The sequence below is a fragment of the Ranitomeya variabilis genome, chromosome 3 (genome assembly GCF_051348905.1).
Source record: "Ranitomeya variabilis isolate aRanVar5 chromosome 3, aRanVar5.hap1, whole genome shotgun sequence".
Lineage (NCBI taxonomy): Eukaryota > Metazoa > Chordata > Amphibia > Anura > Dendrobatidae > Ranitomeya > Ranitomeya variabilis.
The window spans coordinates 108,890,263-108,910,473 of record NC_135234.1 but is presented as its reverse complement, the minus strand read 5'-3'; the positions used below and the strand labels follow the sequence as shown (position 1 = coordinate 108,910,473).

Genomic DNA, 20,211 nt, shown 5'->3' with positions numbered 1-20,211 from the left:
TATAAAAGACTCCTGTCCACAGACTCAGTCAGACTCTAACCTCTACAACATTGACAAGACGAAAGAGCTTTATAATGATGTCAGGGACAAGGTCATAGACCTGAACAAAGCTGGCAAGGGCCACAAAACCATAAGTAAGATGCCGGGTGAGAAGAAGACAACTGTTGGTGCCACAGTAAGAAAATGGAAGAAATGTAAAATAACTGTCAATCGACATCAATCTGGGGCACCATGCAAAATCTCATCTCGTGGGGTATCCTTGATCATGAAGAACGTGAGAGATCAGCCTAAAACTACACTGGGGAGGGACTTGTTAATGATCTCCAGGCAGCTGGGACCACAGTCACCAAGAAAACCATTGGTAACACATTACGCAGTAAAGCTTTAAAATCTTGCAGTGCCCGCAATGTCCCCCTGGTCAAGAAGGCACATGTGCAAGCCTGTCTGATGTTTTCCAATGAACACCTGGATTATTCTGTAAGTGTTTGAGAGAAGGTGCTGTGGTCAGATGAGATAAAAATTGAGGTCTTTGGCATTAACACAACTCACCGTGTTTGGAGGAAGAGAAATGCTGCCCATGACCCAAAGAACATTGTCCCCATTGTCAAGCATGGAGGTGGAAACATTATGTTTTGGGGGTGTTTCTCTGCTAAGGGCACAGGACTACTTCATTGCATCAATGGGAGAATGGATGGAACCATATACCATAAAATCCCGAGTGACAACTTCCTTCCCTCCACCAGGACATTAAAAATGGGTCGTGGCTGGGTCTTCCAGCTAGACAATGACCCAAGACATACAGCCAAGGCAACAAAGGAGTGGCTCAAAAAAAAAAAAAAAAAAAAAAAAACACATTAAGGTCATGGAGTGGCCTAACCAGTCTCCAGACCTTAATCCCATAGAAAACGTATGGAGGGAGTTGAAGCTCCGGGTTGCGAAGCGACCACCTCAAAATCTTACATGACATGACCTGACATGTGCACAAACCTCATCATCAACTACAAAAAAGTCTGACTGCTGTGCTTGCCAACAAGGGTTTTGCCACCAGTATTAAGTCTTGTTTGCCAGAAGAATCAAATACTTATTTCTCACTGCAAAATGAAAATATATTTATATAATTTATACAATGTGATTTTTTGGATTTTACTTTTTGATATTCTATCTCTCAATGTTAAAATTAACCTACCCTTAAAATTATAGACTGTTCATATCTTTGTCAGTGGGCAAACTTACAAAATCAGAAAGGGATCAAATATGTATTTCCCCCACTGTGTGTGTCACAGAGGTGGCTGTAGGCAGAGTTATCTTCTTGCTCTAAGCCACAGAAACAAAGGAAATATCAAGGAAAAACCTGCCCACAGGATGCCCCGAAGCACAAAGTCTGTCTCTATGATGAGGAACATTTTTGTTGTTTTTTAGGGGCGGCCTGTGGGCAGGTCTTCCCTTGGTTTCTGTGGATTAGAGCAGGAAGACGGGACTCTGACTACAGTTCCACCCCAGAGTACACGCATCTCATTAACTGAAAACTTCTAACACTGATTACACAAAAACCATAAGACTGATTTCTTTACCCCAGGTATCATTTCACTCAGTATAACAGAGGCAACATGACAATGTCTGTAGTTTACTTAGCAAAATCCTGCTGACAGGTTCACTTTAAAACTCCTTTTACTCTGTTTTTCATATAGACACAAATTTGTCCAGCGTTTTTGTCCCTATATTCTTTTCTTGCCTCTATTGTCAGGCCTTTAGAAGAAATAGCCGTCAAGGAGCAGGGGCACCATTTGCGTATATTGTAGGGTGCCAAACTCCGCTGCAAGGCAGGGAGAATATAGCAAGCTGAGCAGGGTCGGGCACTGCCTCCTGGCTCTTTTCTGTGTGCTGTCTATTTGGGTGATGGTGGTGCTAGTCTGGCACTCACTCATTGTCTGGTTGAAGTTTTTAAGAAAACCATTAAAAGTTGTATTTTATTATATCTTCAAGTACAGAGTTGTTTACGGTGAAATAATCTATGTCTATAGACTTATCTTTGTGACCGTGAATCACTTGTGACTTCAAATTGTGCCACAAATTCTGCCACTTTGGGCCCAATTCATCAAAGCCAGTATTCTGGAGTGAAAAGCTTTGAAAAGTCACATAATTTTGGTGCAACCTGAGGCTGTGAGAAAGTTTTGTGACTTCTGGCGTTCTAGCACCATTTTTGCACAGTTCCAATAACTAAGCAAAGTGAAGCTGTGGCGGGAAGGGGGAGGGTGGTTACCACCGCTAGTCAAATTCATGATAAGTGGTGGCATTCTCTACATGACAAATCTTAGTCCAGCAGGGACGGGAGCAGGGTTTGTGGTGAGGTGATAGTGGTGTACACAACTCGTCCGACACTCCTGATTAACGAAGTGGCATGAGCCTCTCCATGAATCAGGAGGGTAAGACTCCAGCACATCTCCTCAACATTGGCATGAACAATGCTGGTCTTGATGAACCGGGCGCTTTGTGTCCGAGTAGCTGTTTCCTAAACTCTTCCACTTATACCAGTCACTAGTGATAGTGGAATATTTAGGAGGGAAGAAATTTCACACACTGACTTGTTACAATGATAGTATGCTTGAAATCAATGAGTTCTTTAAAACAAACCACCCTTTGAAATATGTCTGTAAAGGTCCCCTAACAGGTTTTTAAAGTAAATCCCTCAGTTTGATTAAGGTCTAACATGTTTGCAGTTTTTCTTGACTTTATTGTGTTGAGAGATCTACTTCAATTCTAGTTTTTATTAAATAAAATGCATTATCATTAATAACAGATGCACCGATGCAACATTACTGACTTCACACAATTCTATATGGAAGGCTCTTGTCCACCTAAAACTTAGATTTTCAGAAGTGAGTGACGAGTGCTGATACAGCAGCTCATGCATCAGTCTCTGACACACATATTTCTGGTATCAGTACAGTACAGACAGGGCTCTCTGGAGAATAATGCTATGCTAGGAGGACTCAGCATTTTCTCTTGTTCTCGCCGCTGGTTGACAAATACAAGTTGTATGAGCCCGGCCCATCATTTTTCATATTTCTGTCCTGTAATCCTCTTCTCCCACATCACAGTTCATCTAAAGAGTTATTGGTGCAGAGTTCAATGATTGTGTGCACATTAGTGATGAGCGAACATGTTCAGATAAGTTGATATCTGAGCATGCTTGTGTGCTAACCGAGTGTCTTCGGCGTACTCAAATAATATGTTCCAGTCCCTGCATGTCTCGCGACAGCCGCAACACATGCGGGGATTGTCCAACAAACACCTTATCATGGCACGTCTTCTCATCACTAATGTACATTTACACATCTCTATTCTCCCTCATCAGACGTAAGCAATCAAGGATTTAAAGGGGTTGTCCACTACTCAGACAACCCCTTGCCAATCCTTATATTTCCCTCTTGAGAAATAACACTTATACTCACCTCCGGTGTCTGTGCCATTGCAACGGTGTCTTCATTGACACTGGGGCTGTGAGACATTATGTCATGTGATCCCCGTGCCCAATCAGTACGGGCTTCACTCTCCCCACGTTCAGACAAATCACATATATCCAAAGCTACTGCTCTCGGACTGCTTCCAGATGTATGTAATTCGTCCTAAGGTGGGGAGACTGCTGCAGCCAATTGCTGTCTGTTGAGAGAACCTCGGCATATGACTGTTACTTCCAGTGATTAGCTGCAGCGGTAATGAGTAGTGATGAGCGAGTACTCGTTTCTCAGGTTTTCCCAAGCACGCTCGGGTGATCTCCATGTATTTGTTAGTATTCAGAGATTAAGTTTTCATCGCGGCAGCTGAATGATTTACAGCTATTAGCCAGCTTAATTACATGTGGAGATTCCCTAGCAACCAGGCAACCCCCACATGTACTCAGGCTGGCTAGTAGCTGTAAATCATTCAACTGCAGGGCGATGAAAACTAAATCTCCGAACACTAACAAATACTCGGAGATCACCCGAGCAACGAGTACACTCTCTCATCACTAGACACCAGTTATAATTGCTGGAGTACAGTAACTGGACACCAACGCATGATCAATATCCTTTGTCAACACAGGCAGAGGATTGGTAAGGTGAGTATTATGCTGGTACTTATTTTTTTATTTAAAATTGGTAACTTTTTGTGAAAATTGAGTTGGTAAAACCCTTTATTCTTTCATCCTAGGATTAGAGGGTGCCATATCCTTCTTCAAGTGAATGAGCCTAAGCAGCAACAGCAGGGACACCATGCAGAGAAGAGTAGGCATCATCATTAACATCCATTTTATAGGGTTTGTCTCATCCTGACAACCGTTTTGCTCTGACGAACCTGGTCATACAATGCAGGGACAGCGATCTGAACACCTGACATGTCGCTCTTCATTTTCTCCAGCTGCTAATATCTGATCCCCGCAGGGTTTTGATACTAGACAGACTCTAAAGTGGTGCTGTCACTAAATACATATTACAATCTAATTTGTCTGAGAGCCAACCAAATATCCCCTAATGGCAGATGTCGAGCGAAAGAAGTATTGGGCGAGTTAGATCTTAACATGCCCCATACGAAGGTAAAATAGTGACAAATAGAAGGAGCGGTTCTGCTGACAGCCATCTAACGTCCCCACTATAACTCCTACCAAATCTCCTGCAAAAATGTTCAATATCAACGGCATCACACACGGAGGTCCAGTAATAGTGCAATAGAACGCATGCTTCAAGAATCCTGCACAAGGATGAGGGGCGGCATAGGGACGTTGTGTGATTAGTGCACTTTGTATTGTGAAAAGTGGTGTCAGATCTGCTTAATCATAAATTACATATATATAATAGGCTACATTTAGTGTGGCGAGACTGGTATTTATTATACTTATATAGCGCTCATATTCTGCAGCACTTTACATACATTTTCATCACTGTCCCCGATGGGGCTCACAATCTATATTCTCTATCAGAATGTCTTTGGAGTGTGGAAGGAGGCCGGAGAACCTGGAGGAAACCCACGCAAACACGGGCAGAACATATAAACTGAACCCAGGACCCCAGCGCTGCAAAGCAACAGTCCTAATTACCGTTGTACTGAAAAAAAAAAAATCCACAAAACATTTAATTTGCAGCAAATCGCACCCAATGTATCGAAATGATGCACTACAAATAAATATGTGCCTTCCTAATGGCTGTACATGTAATTTTAGGGCCAGAGGGCCTTCAGTCACAGTGGCTGGTTGCCGAATCCCATGCCGCTGGTGTATTTTTCTTTAAGTCTGGGTCCATATTGCAGTAGAATATTGCACATTAAGAGCTCTTTAAACAATATTGTGCCATCGCAATGGTCTCATTTCTCGGATTTCAAGTATGTGCCCCTATGCACAAATATCACCTACAGATCCATATGCACCGCACACCTTACCAGACCCAGGATGAGTCACTTCACGATGGACACAGAAAGGGGACAGCTGGACAGCAGATGGATGAAAGCCAAGTTTATTCTGCTGTGACACGAGCTTTACGCAAGTGATAGATCTTACCCATGGGGGCAAGTAATGAAGAGGAATAGTCAAAGAAAAGAAGCTGCATTCCTCCAGCTGACATATCGATCAGCTTACTGAATCAAAGCTATTGACCCAAAAGACGTTCTCCTTCCCGGACAGAAATAAAGCCTGCACTATTCTGTGCCTACAGAAGAGGGCAGTGTCGAGCTCAGGTAGATGATTGTTAATTTGTTCCATCTGTTTATCACAACTATTCATTCTTAAGGGGCATCGACAAGGGGTTAATGTTTCACAATGGCTTCTCATTTCTGCCGCTTCTTCTTCATCATTTCAGACAATGCAGTGTACATGTAGAATTTTATTTTTGTCCTTGGTAGGTTTCAACAGTTACGAGGGTTTTGGAATAGTTTTTTTCCCCTCTCATCGTTCGGTTTGCTGTGTCGCAGCCTGTATGTTGCTACAGGAACTGACGTGAGGTCACAGCAAGGTGTTTTCGCTCGCAGAATGCAACGCAATATTACATTTGACAGAAATGAGGTACTGAATCAACTGAGGTAAAACGTGTTGTTCTCAATTGCCCAATTTATTGAAGTTATTACAGTCGTTCCTTGTACAATGCAAAGAAAAAAAATGTCCATTGTATTTGTACACCACCTAATCCCACCTGGGCAACAGGGGTAGGTGTAGTCCCCATCGACTACATTTATGACATATGGTTATGCCATAGGTGCGGGTCCTAAAAAAAAAGACCTCAAGAACAGGGCCCAAATTTTAATGTTGGGACCTAGTTTTTAAAAGGATACTGTCAAGCTTGAAACTTATCTCCTAGTCACTGGATAGGGGATTACCTCCCAATCAGTGGGGGGTCCAACCACCAGTACCCCCACTGAACCTAAACACCAGGGCACTGAAGCCCCCCGTGTGAATGGAGCAGTGTTCAATCATGCACACTGCCGCCCTTTACTCTTTATGGAACCATTGAAGATGGCTAAGCACAGCCATGTGTGAATGTGCGCATAGTTGAGCACCGCTCCATTCACACAGCTCTCTGGTTCAGTGGGGTCTCGGCAGTCAGGAAATTATTCCTTATCCCAATCACAGGTAATAACTTTCAAACTTGAGAATTCCCCTTCAAAGAGAACCTAACAGCACATTTTTTTTAGTGTAAAGTGAATACATGGCTGTAATGACGCGGACTAAATTGATACCTTTGGTGAAGAAATCCGCTTTGTTGTTCTTCTTTAATCACAATTTGAAGTTTCTGTTAATTCTATTTCGGTGCACAGGGGCCGGACTGTACATGGGGTTTTCTCCTCCCGGTCTGTGATTCTCCGGCCCCTCCACCTATCTATGGTCTTTGAATGTAATCTCAGCAGTGACCTATCATTCACAGACTGGAGATAGGTGGAGGGGCCGGGAATCACAGACAGGGAGGAGAAGACCCTGTGTAGAGTCCGGCCCCTGTGCACCGAAATATACCTAATTACGAGAAAACTGCAGATGATTAAACAAGAACAACAAAGTGAATTTCTTCACCAAAAATATCAATTAAATTTTGATTAAAGTGCCATTACAGCCATGTCTTTACTTTGCATTACAAAATCGTGCTGACAGGTTCTCTTTAAATTCACAAGCTGATGGGAGCAATTTATGGGGGAAAATTCTGCTGACAGATTGTCGCTAACTAAGTGCACTTGGGACATTGAAGCAGGAAAACTAACCAGACTATTTTAAAGATATTGTAAGAAATAATGAATATACAGGGGACAATTCCTATTTCCTTTTATACCAGAAAACTGGCAAATAAAAGTGACACATTTTCTTTTGCAATTTTTGCTCCAGTTCCGACACTTTTCTGAAAGGTGGGTGGAGCTTACCTGAAGCGCCCCCACACTCCCCCCTCAAATTTAAAGGTTTATTATAATTTATGACACAAAATACAGCAAAAATATGTCTTCAGCCCAAGACTGGAGAATATTTTCTGACTTTAGGGAATGGGTAGCTACACAATGTGTCAAATTCAGTGAAAGGTGCATGTTATTGAATTTGTTGCATCCCTGTCCTGATTATATATATATATATATACACTCACTGGCCACTTTATTAGGTACACCTGTCCAACTTCTTGTTAACACTTAATTTCTAATCAGTCAATCACATGGCGGCAACTCAGTGCATTTAGGCATGTAGACATGGTCAAGACAATCTCCTGCAGTTCAAACCGAGCATCAGTATGGGGAAGAAAGGTGATTTGAGTGCCTTTGAACGTGGCATGGTTGTTGGTGCCAGAAGGGCTGGTCTGAGTATTTCAGAAACTGCTGATCTACTGGGATTTTCACGCACAACCATCTCTAGGGTTTACAGAGAATGGTCCGAAAAAGAAAAAAAATCCAGTGAGCGGCAGTTCTGTGAGCGGAAATGCCTTGTTGATGCCAGAGGTCAGAGGAGAATGGGCAGACTGGTTCGAGCTGATAGAAAGGCAACAGTGACTCAAATCGCCACCCGTTACAACCAAGGTAGGCCTAAGAGCATCTCTGAACGCACAGTGCGTCGAACTTTGAGGCAGATGGGCTACAGCAGCAGAAGACCACACCGGGTACCACTCCTTTCAGCTAAGAACAGGAAACTGAGGCTACAATTTGTACAAGCTCATCGAAATTGGACAGTAGAAGATTGGAAAAACGTTGCTTGGTCTGATGAGTCTCGATTTCTTCTGCGACATTCGGATGGTAGGGTCAGAATTTGGCGTAAACAACATGAAAGCATGGATCCATCCTGCCTTGTATGGAGCATCTTTGGGATGTGCAGCCGACAAATCTGCGGCAACTGTGTGATGCCATCATGTCAATATGGACCAAAATCTCTGAGGAATGCTTCCAGCACCTTGTTGAATCTATGCCACGAAGAATTGAGGCAGTTCTGAAGGTAAAAGGGGGTCCAACCCGTTACTAGCATGGTGTACCTAATAAAGTGGCCGGTGAGTGTATATATATATATATATATATATATATATATAATAATAATAATAATAAAATGTTCCTTAGGGGAATTTACTTCAATGGTGTGTTTGACACACTTCCTTTTTTGAGGTCTCATCTTCTAGGCCTTAAATACTGCAGCTTCACCTATCAGCACCAAACAAGTCAAGTTTTTTCATACAAAGATCTGGCCACTAAAATTGATTCCTCAAAGTTTATCTTCATAATTATCCCAAGCTACTCTAACGCTAGCCATACATGAGATAGCAGAAATTAGTGAATTGTTTTGCAAGACCTTGGGTATAGAGGAAAAGTCAGTTTTCTGAGGTTGCCAAAGTGGAGCCCAGTGATCACATCCTACTTGTCAGCATCCCCGGCTCATCTTTTGATTATCTGGCCTTGCGTGATTTTGTTTGTTCATCATTCCGCAACGATGACGTTGAGCTGGGCAAGCTAATAAAGAGGAGCTTGTGATACCAGGAAATAGGACGTGGCTCGCAGGGCTTCTGTTCGGCAGCTACTAAATATGGAGTCCTGAAAATGTATTCACTACTCTTGATGAGGCTACAGTTTGCCGAAAAATTGTTTGGCGTACAACAATCTCTCCCGACTCCCCTTTATACATGAGTGTTCGGCTTAGTAATAGGGAGAGAGGGGAAAGCCGCTGTCAGACACCTCTGGCATTGTCTTACCTTCCCTGAAAACAATAGGATAATAATAATAATAATAATAATCTTTATTTATATAGCGCCAACATATTCCGCAGCGCTTTACAGTTTAACAGTTTCAAACACAACAGTCATGGGTAACAATGTTAACAATACAGTAATAAAGCAAAATAAGACAAAATAAGACGACCCTGCTTGTGAGAGCTTACAATCTACAATGAGGTGGGGGAGATACAAAGTACAGGTGTGTATTTACAATGATGGTCCAGCCATCTTCAGGGGGTGGGGGGGTGGATGGAGATAGTGAATGGGCTACACACACACAAACATAAAATGAGTTTGATTAGGGAACGTGATAGGCCGCTCTGAACAAATGAGTTTTGAGCGAGCGCCTAAAACTATGCAAGTTGTGGATGGTCCTAATATCTTGGGGTAGAGCATTCCAGAGGATTGGTGCAGCACGGGAGAAGTCTTGGAGTTGGGAGTGGGAGGTACGGATTAGTGCAGAGGTTAGCCGAAAGTCGTTTGCAGAGCGCAGTGGTCGGCTAGGCCGATAGACAGAAATGAGGGAGATGTAAGGGGGTGCCGCACTGTGGAGAGCTTTGTGGGTGAGAACAAGTACTTTGAATTGTATCCTGTAATGAATGGGCAGCCAGTGTAACGACTGGTGAAGAGCGGACATGTCCGAGTAACGATTAGCCAGATGGACAACCCTGGCTGCCGCATTAAGGATAGACTGGTGAGGGGAAAGTCGCGTGAGGGGGGGGGCCAATTAATAGAGCGTTACAGTAGTCCAGACGGGAGTGGATTAGGGCGACAGTGTGAGTTTTTGTTGTCTCCATGGTGAGAAAAGGGCGGATTCTAGAGATGTTCTTTAGGTGTAAGCGGCATGAGCGGGCAAGAGATTGTATGTGGGAGGTGAAGGAGAGATCAGAGTCAAACATAACACCCAGACAGCGTGCCTGCTGCCGGGGTGTTATTATGGTGCCACCCACGGAGAGGGAAATGTCAGATTTAGGGAGGTTAGTAGGATTGAGTATTGAAATTCCAACTGCCCAATCCTTCACTTTCCCAACATCTGTTGAAGGAAATGTTGAAGCCCCCAAACCCATCAGATGGTCTGCTAGTTTGGTCGACTGTCATCTAATGTGCATGGTGCCTTAAGAATGCTGTAACTAGTGTGATCATCCCATTATCCCGGTTACTTACTAGTAGGTGACCCCGATAACAAATTTCCCTTTACTAGCAGTATATTCTGTAAAAACAACAATTTTATTTTCAGCAACACAAATTACAATAAAGTTACTGTCCATAATTTCCATCATTTAGCCTGTCCATCGTTTTTCTAGACTTGTTACCCAACATTTCACTCATGAACAATTGAAATATAGAAAGATATAAACTTACTCAGGCAGCTGTGCCCATAATGTACCAGGAAGTCGGCTCCTAGCGCCCGAGCAGTGTAATCATCCACGCAGCACGCTCCGTATGTCACATCTCCCATCACCACGGTCTCTGCCGACGTAAATCTATGGCCAAGAAACAGGGACATGAGACCAGCAGGGAATATTCATTGCTGACTTAAGAACACATGATAAATGATGTGCACTAAAAGGGCATGAGACGTGCAAAAAGTATATTTGTCCAAAATCCCATTGCAATTTAAATGGAAAGAAAAGCAAAGAGAGCAACAGATACAATGAGAGCAGTTTTGGTAACATAACCTTAGGGCCAGAGAATATAATAATAGGTAATAAGCACATATGCAGCATATGGAAGGGGCCATGTAATTCTGGAAAACAAGCAGCCCATTTCCCACCCTGGAAAAAGCAGTTTAACAATAAACTATGTGGCATTATGTCCTATAATGGAAAATGTGTCTGCAAGACCCTTGAAACTTCAGGACATAACTACATTCTACTGTAGGTGATATACCACTGCTGATGTTAAAGGGAACTTGTCATCAGATTCATGTTGCCCAAACGACAGGAAGGGGTGAATCATAGAATTGGTATATTTTGCTCAACCACTGCAGTATTTCAGAGTAAACATACTTTGAAAAGTCGGCCAAGAACTGACTATCCGATGTGGTCCCTGGCAGGCATCTCATCACCGATATCACCATCATCATAATTACTGAACTCATTACATGTACAAATCGAGACAAAGTCACGGGCAAAGTACTGGAGGGGAGATATGCATCACTGAGGTTATTAGCTTCAGTGATATGAACCTAGGAAAACGCTCCAGCACACTAAGTGCTGAGAGGGGTTAATCGGCTATGTTTAGTGCTAGGTTAAGTGACCAGATGTAGAGTGTGTGGATTCCAGAGGACAAATACACAGACTTCTGGCTCATTCAGTGTTGGGTGTGCCTGGAGGTGCAAGCTCCAGACCTGTGTTTTCATGATAAGAAATGCTGAACTTCCTTTGTTGTTGGTTCCTGAGCGGGCAGATCTCAGCAGCAACAAGGACTGTGCCATACATTATGTTTTTGTTTTCCTGATAGGCTAGAAAGGTTGTGCTTTTTTTGTTAACATTGCACTGATATATGCAGTACTTTTAATAAACCATTGGAATATACAGTAGAAACAACGTTCTTGTGTCTACAGTATAACAGTGAATGTTAAACTGTCTATATATTACTAAACCGGAAGCTAGAACAAAAGCTATCAAAGGTTGGTAAATATTACACTTTCTCAGCAGACCAAATCAGCTCTACATTGTAGTAAGGCGGCTGAATTTGCCCTGTAACTGATATATGCTATCCCCAGTTACAGGGGAAATCGGTAAGTATATAGCAATGTTGAAATGACCCACCAAAGATCTTTTAAGACCTTGTACGGTACAACATGTGTACAATAAAGACACCTCTACTCCATTCAAAACAGGCTCTGCAGAGCCCTGTTCTCAGGATCACTGGGTTTCCCAGTGATCGGATCCCTGGTGATCAGCAAGTTACACCCTATCACGTAAAAAAAACTTGCTATTTTGAGATAAACCCTTTAAAAAGGCATTTAAATGTTTGTTTGGTAATGCATTTTCATTTTTACAAAAGTAACAACAGGAAGTACAGCCATATTGTTATCTGTGAATTGGCTTCTCAGACGTTGAAGGCATAAGCGATAATCAAAAGGCTTGGTGAACAAAACATTACAACTTTGTGTTGATGGCCAGGAAACTCCCCAAATCTCAATTGAATTGACAACTTTTGGTCAATCTTCAAAAGTAGGTGGACAAACAAACAAAAACACAGCGATAAACTCCAAGCACTAATTAGCCAAGAATGGGGCTGTCATCAGTCAGGATTAAGCCCAGAAGCTGATATCTCACTCAGTGTGAACTGCAGAAGTCTGGAAAAATAAGGGTCAACACTGCAAATATTGAGGCTTTTTATAACCTTGATGCATTGGTCAATAAATCATAGAAATATCTGACTAAAAGTTGTATCAACACTGAAGCAGCAAACTTTGTGACAACCATTTTTGGTTTCGACTGTAGACAGTTTTGTAAAAAAAAAAAAAAGAAAAGATGCTGCAATATCAATAAAACCGTAAGGCTATGTGCACATGTTCAGGATTTCTTGCAGAAATTTCCTGAGCAAAACAGGACATTTTCTGCAAGAAATTTGAATGCGTTTTTTTACGCATTTTTAGTGCGTTTTTTTGCGGATTTTTCCAGAGGTTCCCAATGCAATAATATATTGGGAAATCCGCAAAAAATCCACAAAATTAATGAACATGCTGCGTTTTTTACCGGGATGTGGTTTTTTTGCGGTAAAACGCATCATATGCACAAAAATTGCGGAATGCATTCTAAATGATGGGATGCAAAATGTATGCATTTTTTTCGCATTTTTAAAGCGTTTTTATAGTGAAAAAAAACGCGAAAAATCTGCAACGTGTGCACATAGCCTAAGATGCCAATATTTGCTGTCAATGTCACTGCATGTTCTCTAGTATGCACCTATACTCTATGGAGGATAGACAGTGAGTTTGGGGGTTGTGCAGAGTGATCAACATGTAATTTCATACATTAAAGGGGTTGTCCAGTCACACCACCAATGTCCTATTGATGACGTATCCTTTAAGTAATATTGGGTAATTGTATATTAACATTCACTATCTATACTCTATACGGTGGTTCTCTTCAACTTGGTGTCAGATGTTTTAATTTTTACATATAGTGCATTGCAAATAACTTAAATGAATCTGATGTTGTAGTATCAGTGCTCGTCAATGTGCTTGCAGCTCTTCTGGAGACATTACACAACATGGCAGGCTCTGCTATTCTGAAGAAGTGATATTTTGAACCTCACACTGGAAGCGTGGCAGATGTCAGACAAACCTGTTATTAGCTCACGATCAAAATTCACAAAACATTCATTATGAAAGCTGTGATTATTGAGAACTCTTATGACAGATAGATCTCCATATTGGAAACACAAGTGCTGAGGAAAACAATTGCTTTAATGCTAAGCAGATAAGGATGAAAAGTACATCGCAGATTAGACAAAACACAAATGTGTTTGTTTTACTCTCCTATCAGCTCCATTGAAAAGGACATGCAGAGCGTGTCCCTGACTAGTGTGCGCTGTACCAGCACAGGGCTTTTATTTTACAGCCAATTGATCACTGGATTTGGAGGGGGTTGTTAAAGATCAGCAAACTATCTATATTTTGACTCAAACAGCTGTACTCTTTTCCCTTGTTTTTGTGTCATTTTGCAGCTCAGCTCCGTCCACTTGATCTTAGTGTACTGACTCTGTCCATCTTACATGTAAAGGGGTCTTCTGACGCTTCCCACAACAAATGTCGGGGGGAGATGTGGTGAATTTCAATGCCTGATCCTTATGCTTTAAAGAGGCAGTCTCATCATCTGAAACATGAGCACACAGCTCCCCTGCCTCTGGCTTCCTGTTTGACTGACAGTTCAGACCAGAGGCATTTTTGCACCACTAGCCAGAACTGTTCGGACCAGAGGCATCTTTCCACCACTAGCCAGAACTGTTCGGACCAGAGGCATCTTTGCACCACTAGCCAGAATTGTTCGGACCAGAGGCATCTTTGCACCACTAGCCAGAACTGTTCGGACCAAAGGCATCTTTGCACCACTAGCCAAAACTGTTCGGACCAGAGGCATCTTTGCACTACTAGCTTGAACTGTTCGGACCAGAGGCATCTTTGCACCACTAGCCAGAACTGTTCGGACCAGAGGCATCTTTGCACCACTAGCCAGAACTGTTCGGACCAGAGGCATCTTTGCACCACTAGCCAGAACTGTTCGGACCAGAGGCATCTTTGCACCACTAGCCAGAACTGTTCGGACCAGAGGCATCTTTGCACCACTAGCCAGAACTATTCGGACCAGAGGCATCTTTGCACTACTAGCTTGAACTGTTCGGACAAGAGGCATCTTTGCACCACTAGCCAGAACTGTTCGGACCAGAGGCATCTTTGCACCACTAGCCAGAACTGACTCTCTCCAATGCCACTTCTACAGCAATAGAAGTGGCACTGAAGTAGCCAAGACCAAGAGCTAACAGTACATACCAGCATTTTTTGCCAACTTGAAACCAGTGTTTACAATCTCAACAAAAAACATTTATAAATACATTGCAAAGTTGATTGTCTATATGAGTACTTCACAATTTTAACAACTTTACATTATGATGAAGATCATCCTTTAGGTTCCGTTTATGGGACTGATAAGAAGGAATAGCTGCAACTCTTTCTGTCTATGGGACTGAGTGAGATAGCAGAGGGCTGTACCAGACTCCCTCCATTAGACCCTACAGACACTAAATAGACTCTGCAGTGAGGAAGAACCAGATGAATCGTGACCCCCTCTACCGCCGTTCCAGTGATGGTGAGTGCAGCTAGAGCCAGGACTAGAGCAGCAAACTGAATCACTGGCCAGGGAGAAGTCAAGCCTAGCTATGACTAGAATCGTTCCATGATCATACATAGAGCAGGTCAGTATTGTGGCTTTTATGGAATACAAACCTTCACGATCAAAGTCAAGCAAGTCCACAAACAAGAACATTTTTTAAAATGTTTCTTCTTAAATGAAAACATACTACTTTACTCTCTCTATTTCGTGATCACAACAAAACCAATACTTTTGAGAAAACTGAAAGAAAAAAACAAAAAACACATCACAGTTTAGCCACTAATGTAGAGTAACTCACATAACTGTATAATGGCTGCCCATGTTACGGCTCTCAAGACCTAAATTGAATAGGGCTATCATGCCCGTAATGAACAATGAATGTCTATAATAATGATAATTTATGGGTACCGAAAATCAATCTGGCCAGGACTTGCTGTTGTAATACAGACAAGAAAATGCCACTTTACAGCCACGTGAATTAGTCCTAAGGCCTTGACTTCTAAGTAGCCACACTTATTTGTTCTTGAAGTTCTTGCACTTGGAACATATTTTCAGTTGTGTGATGATACCATTGCCCAATAGTCAGAATTTGCACATCACTTAATTTTCTTCCCTGTGTTCATCCAGGTTTTGCAGCAGGGTCTGAGCAGGGTGACTGATTTGATGTTTTCGAAAGCATATTCGGCAGCATGAAGGAAAATGTCAAACACTGTTTTCCTTCTGTATGTTACAGAACGCCAAGTCCCTCTGTGACATGCTAAGCAGGCAGCCATATAATGGCCACGCATGTTAACTTTCCTTTTAATATAGACGCATGAAAAAGTCTTGCCCTCGGAGCTGAACTCAATACCATCCAATCCACCGAGAGTACGAGACATTTTTATTACGGTCTCCGTTGTGCTCATCTGAAAGCGAGGAATTAATGTCACTGATATTCTAGCGTCCGGTTAGCATGGCTGAGTCATAAAGATGTTCATTGAAATTTCATAGATAAGGGCAAGGAAATAAATCCAGAATTATTTAAAACAGAACACAAAATCCAGCCGAGATTTTTATTTTATTATTATTTTACAGTGAAGGTGAGGAGTAGAAAACACGGAGGCAATTTATAAGGATTCTGCTAAGTAACAGGTTGTGTCTTTAAACTGACTGCTTCAAAAAGAGCAACCCGCAGCCTATAATCAGGCTGGAATAATCTCAGGTCGGTGCCTCAAGCATTAGATGCTAGGTTTAGCAATTATCCCCTCCATCCCCATGTACGAGAGGTGAGGCTGATGGGCAGAGCGAGAAGCTATGAAGCCCATTGGGCACTTAACAGGTGATATTAATAGTGATCGGAAATGACAAACTGTATTACAACAGGAGGGGGTAAAGAGCGAAACGCTGGTGATGATAAGCACAGGTAGCGCAGACACAGCCAGCTCCAACTGATCTGAAGTTTAACCCGTGTCTGTAAGTCAATTGTGGCGCACCTATCCCCCAACCCATAACCAGAGTTAAACAGCCGCTTCTCATTCCCAGCATGGCTTAGGGTGCCAGTGTCACAATACATTGTAATACGGCGCGTTTGAAGTGGTGATCAAGAGTGGCGTCATGGGAGAAGTCCCCCAGGAATTGAGTTGTCATGAGATTTTGCAGTGGGAAAAAACATAACACAAAAAGACAGAAAATAAAAGGGGAAACAAAGCGTCTTCTCAGATGAAACCTAAAGTGTGAACAGAAAAAGGCTTTAAAAAAGCCTCAATAAAGTGTCATGAAGGTTCCAAAAATAATCCGCCGTACACAAAGCGTAAGAATGTAAGAGTGCGGCTGGGCACAGGAGGAAGAATAGTCACTCCTGATTACAGGGAGCGGACAAGCGCAGCTATATATACGCGTACTACGAGATCATGGGATCACTAATTAGAGCCATGAGTTCTCGTATGCAGATGAATTCATGGAAAAATGTAAATCACAGAATAATAGAGATTTTCTCTGGTAGTCTCACAGACAGTGAAAGCAGTGTACCCCCGCTCCAATCAAGACGCAGCTCAGTTCGAAGGCCTGTTTTTGGCATCGCTGGGGTTCCCAGAAGGAAGACCCTCAGTGATCTTCAAATCATCTCCGATCCCACCTGATTGTCCTGAAACTTCCTGATTGTGCACATTAGGATGCTGACAAGTGTACTCTCTGTAGTGCCATATCCTATGGGCAGTGGAGAACTTGTGACTTTTTAAAAACCCCTTTCATATGACAACATTGATTTGACCCAGGGTAATTTTTTTTTTTTTTTTATAATTCCATGGAGGCTTCAGCTTTTATTTTACTCGCGTATATATTTACAGGCATCCGCTTCTTACCTTCTTTCCTTTAACATGCTTGGCTGAGTAGTTTGTGGTTAACTGGTGACCAAGCGAATGTTCTGCTAATTAGTATCTCATAAGCATGGTCGAACCCATTTGCCTTCATGACTAGTGGGATCACAGTTGTCAGACCTTTGTTAATTTGCAAGTGATGTTATATTCTAGGATAATAGTTTTACAGAAAACTACAGACTGCAATATCGCATACACAGTTGCCCGCAGTCAGTGTTATGCTGGGAGAGTCCCTGGAACAGGAGAGCAAAAGGAGTTTGGGTTAACTAAGCTCTAAGTTAGATTCTTCATCATCAGTGTTTACTACCGCGTGGGCATAACATTGACAATAGCCGTAATGATTCAAATTAAATTATTCATAAAGAGGAGTTAAAGGGTTAAAAGGAGCAACTTTCAGGATCAATGAACAGAAAACAATGTGATGCAGTCCTTGTATTGTCCGGTGCTAACGGAGCCTATTCCGCTGTTGTAGACGGTTATATCTAAGTAAAGACCATTTACTCGTAGCTCATTGCTGTAGATTTTACTAACATTTACTAAAGGTCACATTCTAACAGCACAAAAGCCGCCTTTCTGACCCTTTCCGCTCTTCATTAGTACCATGTTGGTGCTACTTGGCATTTATCTCCAGTCCTTCCTCGTTATCAGTTGTTCCTACTGACCCCAATGCCATCCCTAGACACTTGGTTTACCCATGTTTAATAACTAATTACAGGCTAAATTGTGATCTACTTTGAGGATTCTGAGCACAGGGACTTCGAAGTTTAATCATGGTGCTCTCAAGTTAATTAAGTGGAAATGGTAAAACAGCAGTCAGACCATTAGTATGTCTGTCAAGACAAGTAGATTAGAACCCACATATATTTAGACATATATAATTATAATCAGACTGACGCTCAACAATGACATTCATAGTGAATTAGTGCTGGGGTCTTCAGGGGAAAGGGTTCTATCTACGCAGAATTGGGCAACTTCCAGGGGCCAGAGAGAATGTGTCTAGTTTCTGTTATTTATGAAATGTAATTTAAGGGGACTAAAAAGAAAAAGAAAAAAAAAACACTATTGGTCTAATTGGCTTCATTCAAAACAATATCCACCCCCCAATAATCTCTCTAAATTGAAGTAAATTTGGGGACTTCCACCCTATAAGTGTTCATTATGCAAACAAGCTATACTGACATGGCAAACCATAGAATAATCTTCTGAGTGATAAGAGTTGTAGTGAGGACTTGTCCCCAATGATTGAAGCGTATACAGCCCCTAGAACATAAAAAAAGTTTGTAAATGATTGGTACCTTTTAAATATTTTTTATTTTTCTGAGTTGGAAGGATAGATATCTTTACAGTTTATCAACAGCTATGGCACTAACACCGAGAAAAATTATATTTATTTTCATATCCCATAGGGAATTTGAAGATCCAACCTTCTGACCACTTAGATAGGGACTTTTCAATCATTGGGGCTCACTTTTTTTAGGGGACTTTTAGGTTTTGTCTCTAAACCTCACTTCCAGATGAGGTTAAAATAAAACCCACCACATCTTTTGTCCAATGGGTGCCAGGACATGATCATTGAGGGGTGTGGATCGGCATCTCTGCTTTGCAATTACATTAATTAAATAAACAATTCTTTGGTCTCCATGAGAATCAAACCCATGACCTTTATCATTCCAGGTGACAACATAATCTATGAGCAACAGCCTCTGCCGATATCACTGGGACTCAGAACCCACAGACAAATGTTACTTATACCTAGAGATACAGCTGCACATAGCAGTGTATTTCTACGTCCCTGTATTCTAGAGCAAAAATAAAACAGACTTTTTCCCTACAAACAACTAAAAAAACAATGAAAAGCAATTACAATGTCATTTTCACTGCGCTTTTTTTTAAAAAAAATAATAAACATCACAAATCAGCAAACATGGACATATTTGTGTCCCTGTAAGGCCCAACACACAGCACAACACAGCGAACAGACTAATTATGGAGATCGGTAAATGGTATAAAAAAAAAAAAAAAAAAAAGTTGTAACTGATTTTTTTTCTCTATTAAAAAAATGTAACGAAATTTAATGCTGAAGCTGTATTCACACAGTGTAATGCTGCGTTATTTGTACTGCTTTTTTCTGTTTGTTTTTTGCATGTAACATAGTAACATAGTTATTAAGGTTGAAGGAAGACTTTAAGTCCATCTAGTTCAACCTATAGCCTAACCTAACATGCCCTAACATGTGTCCACACAAGACACAAAAACAATCTTTACTGATTATTACGTATTTGTTGCGTTTCTTTAATGTGCTTTTTCACCCATATTTGATGCGTTTTTAAAGCTTTTTTTTTTTTAAATTGAAGAAAAGCATTGATTCTGCAATTAAAAATGTCCATTCTGTGGGGCACTTTCCGGGAGGCACCAACCTGAAAACAATGTCTTGTGCACGCAGCCTAAACAAATGGAAACCTCTTCAGGAAATGCTACTTCTTTGGAGAGTTTTTCCACTTCCTGAAGTGTTTTTTTGAGGCCTTATGATTGGACAGTGCCTAATTAGGAGAGTTTTTCATTAGAAGCAGCTTAAAAGAAGTGACGTGCACTTTCTTTTTTCTTACAAGGTGTTTCTTAGGACCTGAAGCAGAAAAAAAAGCTCCAAAGACGGAACATATCAAAGGCAAAGTAATTTTACAACAGAAATAATTAAAAAAAGTCTTTGAAGTGTTTTTGAAGAGTGTTTTTTTATTTTTTTTTAATAAACGGACCTGCTCCAAAAAAAAAAAAAAGCCCTCAGTGATCACTTACTATGTAGTGAGTTTAGCGAGATACCTGCAGTGT

At 41.6% G+C, this 20,211-nt stretch overlaps 1 protein-coding gene across 1 annotated transcript in view; it reads right to left on the bottom strand.

Moving 5' to 3' along the window:
- The window catches only part of DPH1 (diphthamide biosynthesis 1), a 326,351-nt gene that overhangs the window by 131,602 nt on the left and 174,538 nt on the right, over positions 1-20,211 (bottom strand). Inside the window, exon 4 of the mRNA XM_077294484.1 lies at positions 10,548-10,669. Coding sequence (XP_077150599.1) covers positions 10,548-10,669 — 122 coding nt within the window. The remainder of the gene's footprint in view (positions 1-10,547; positions 10,670-20,211) is intronic.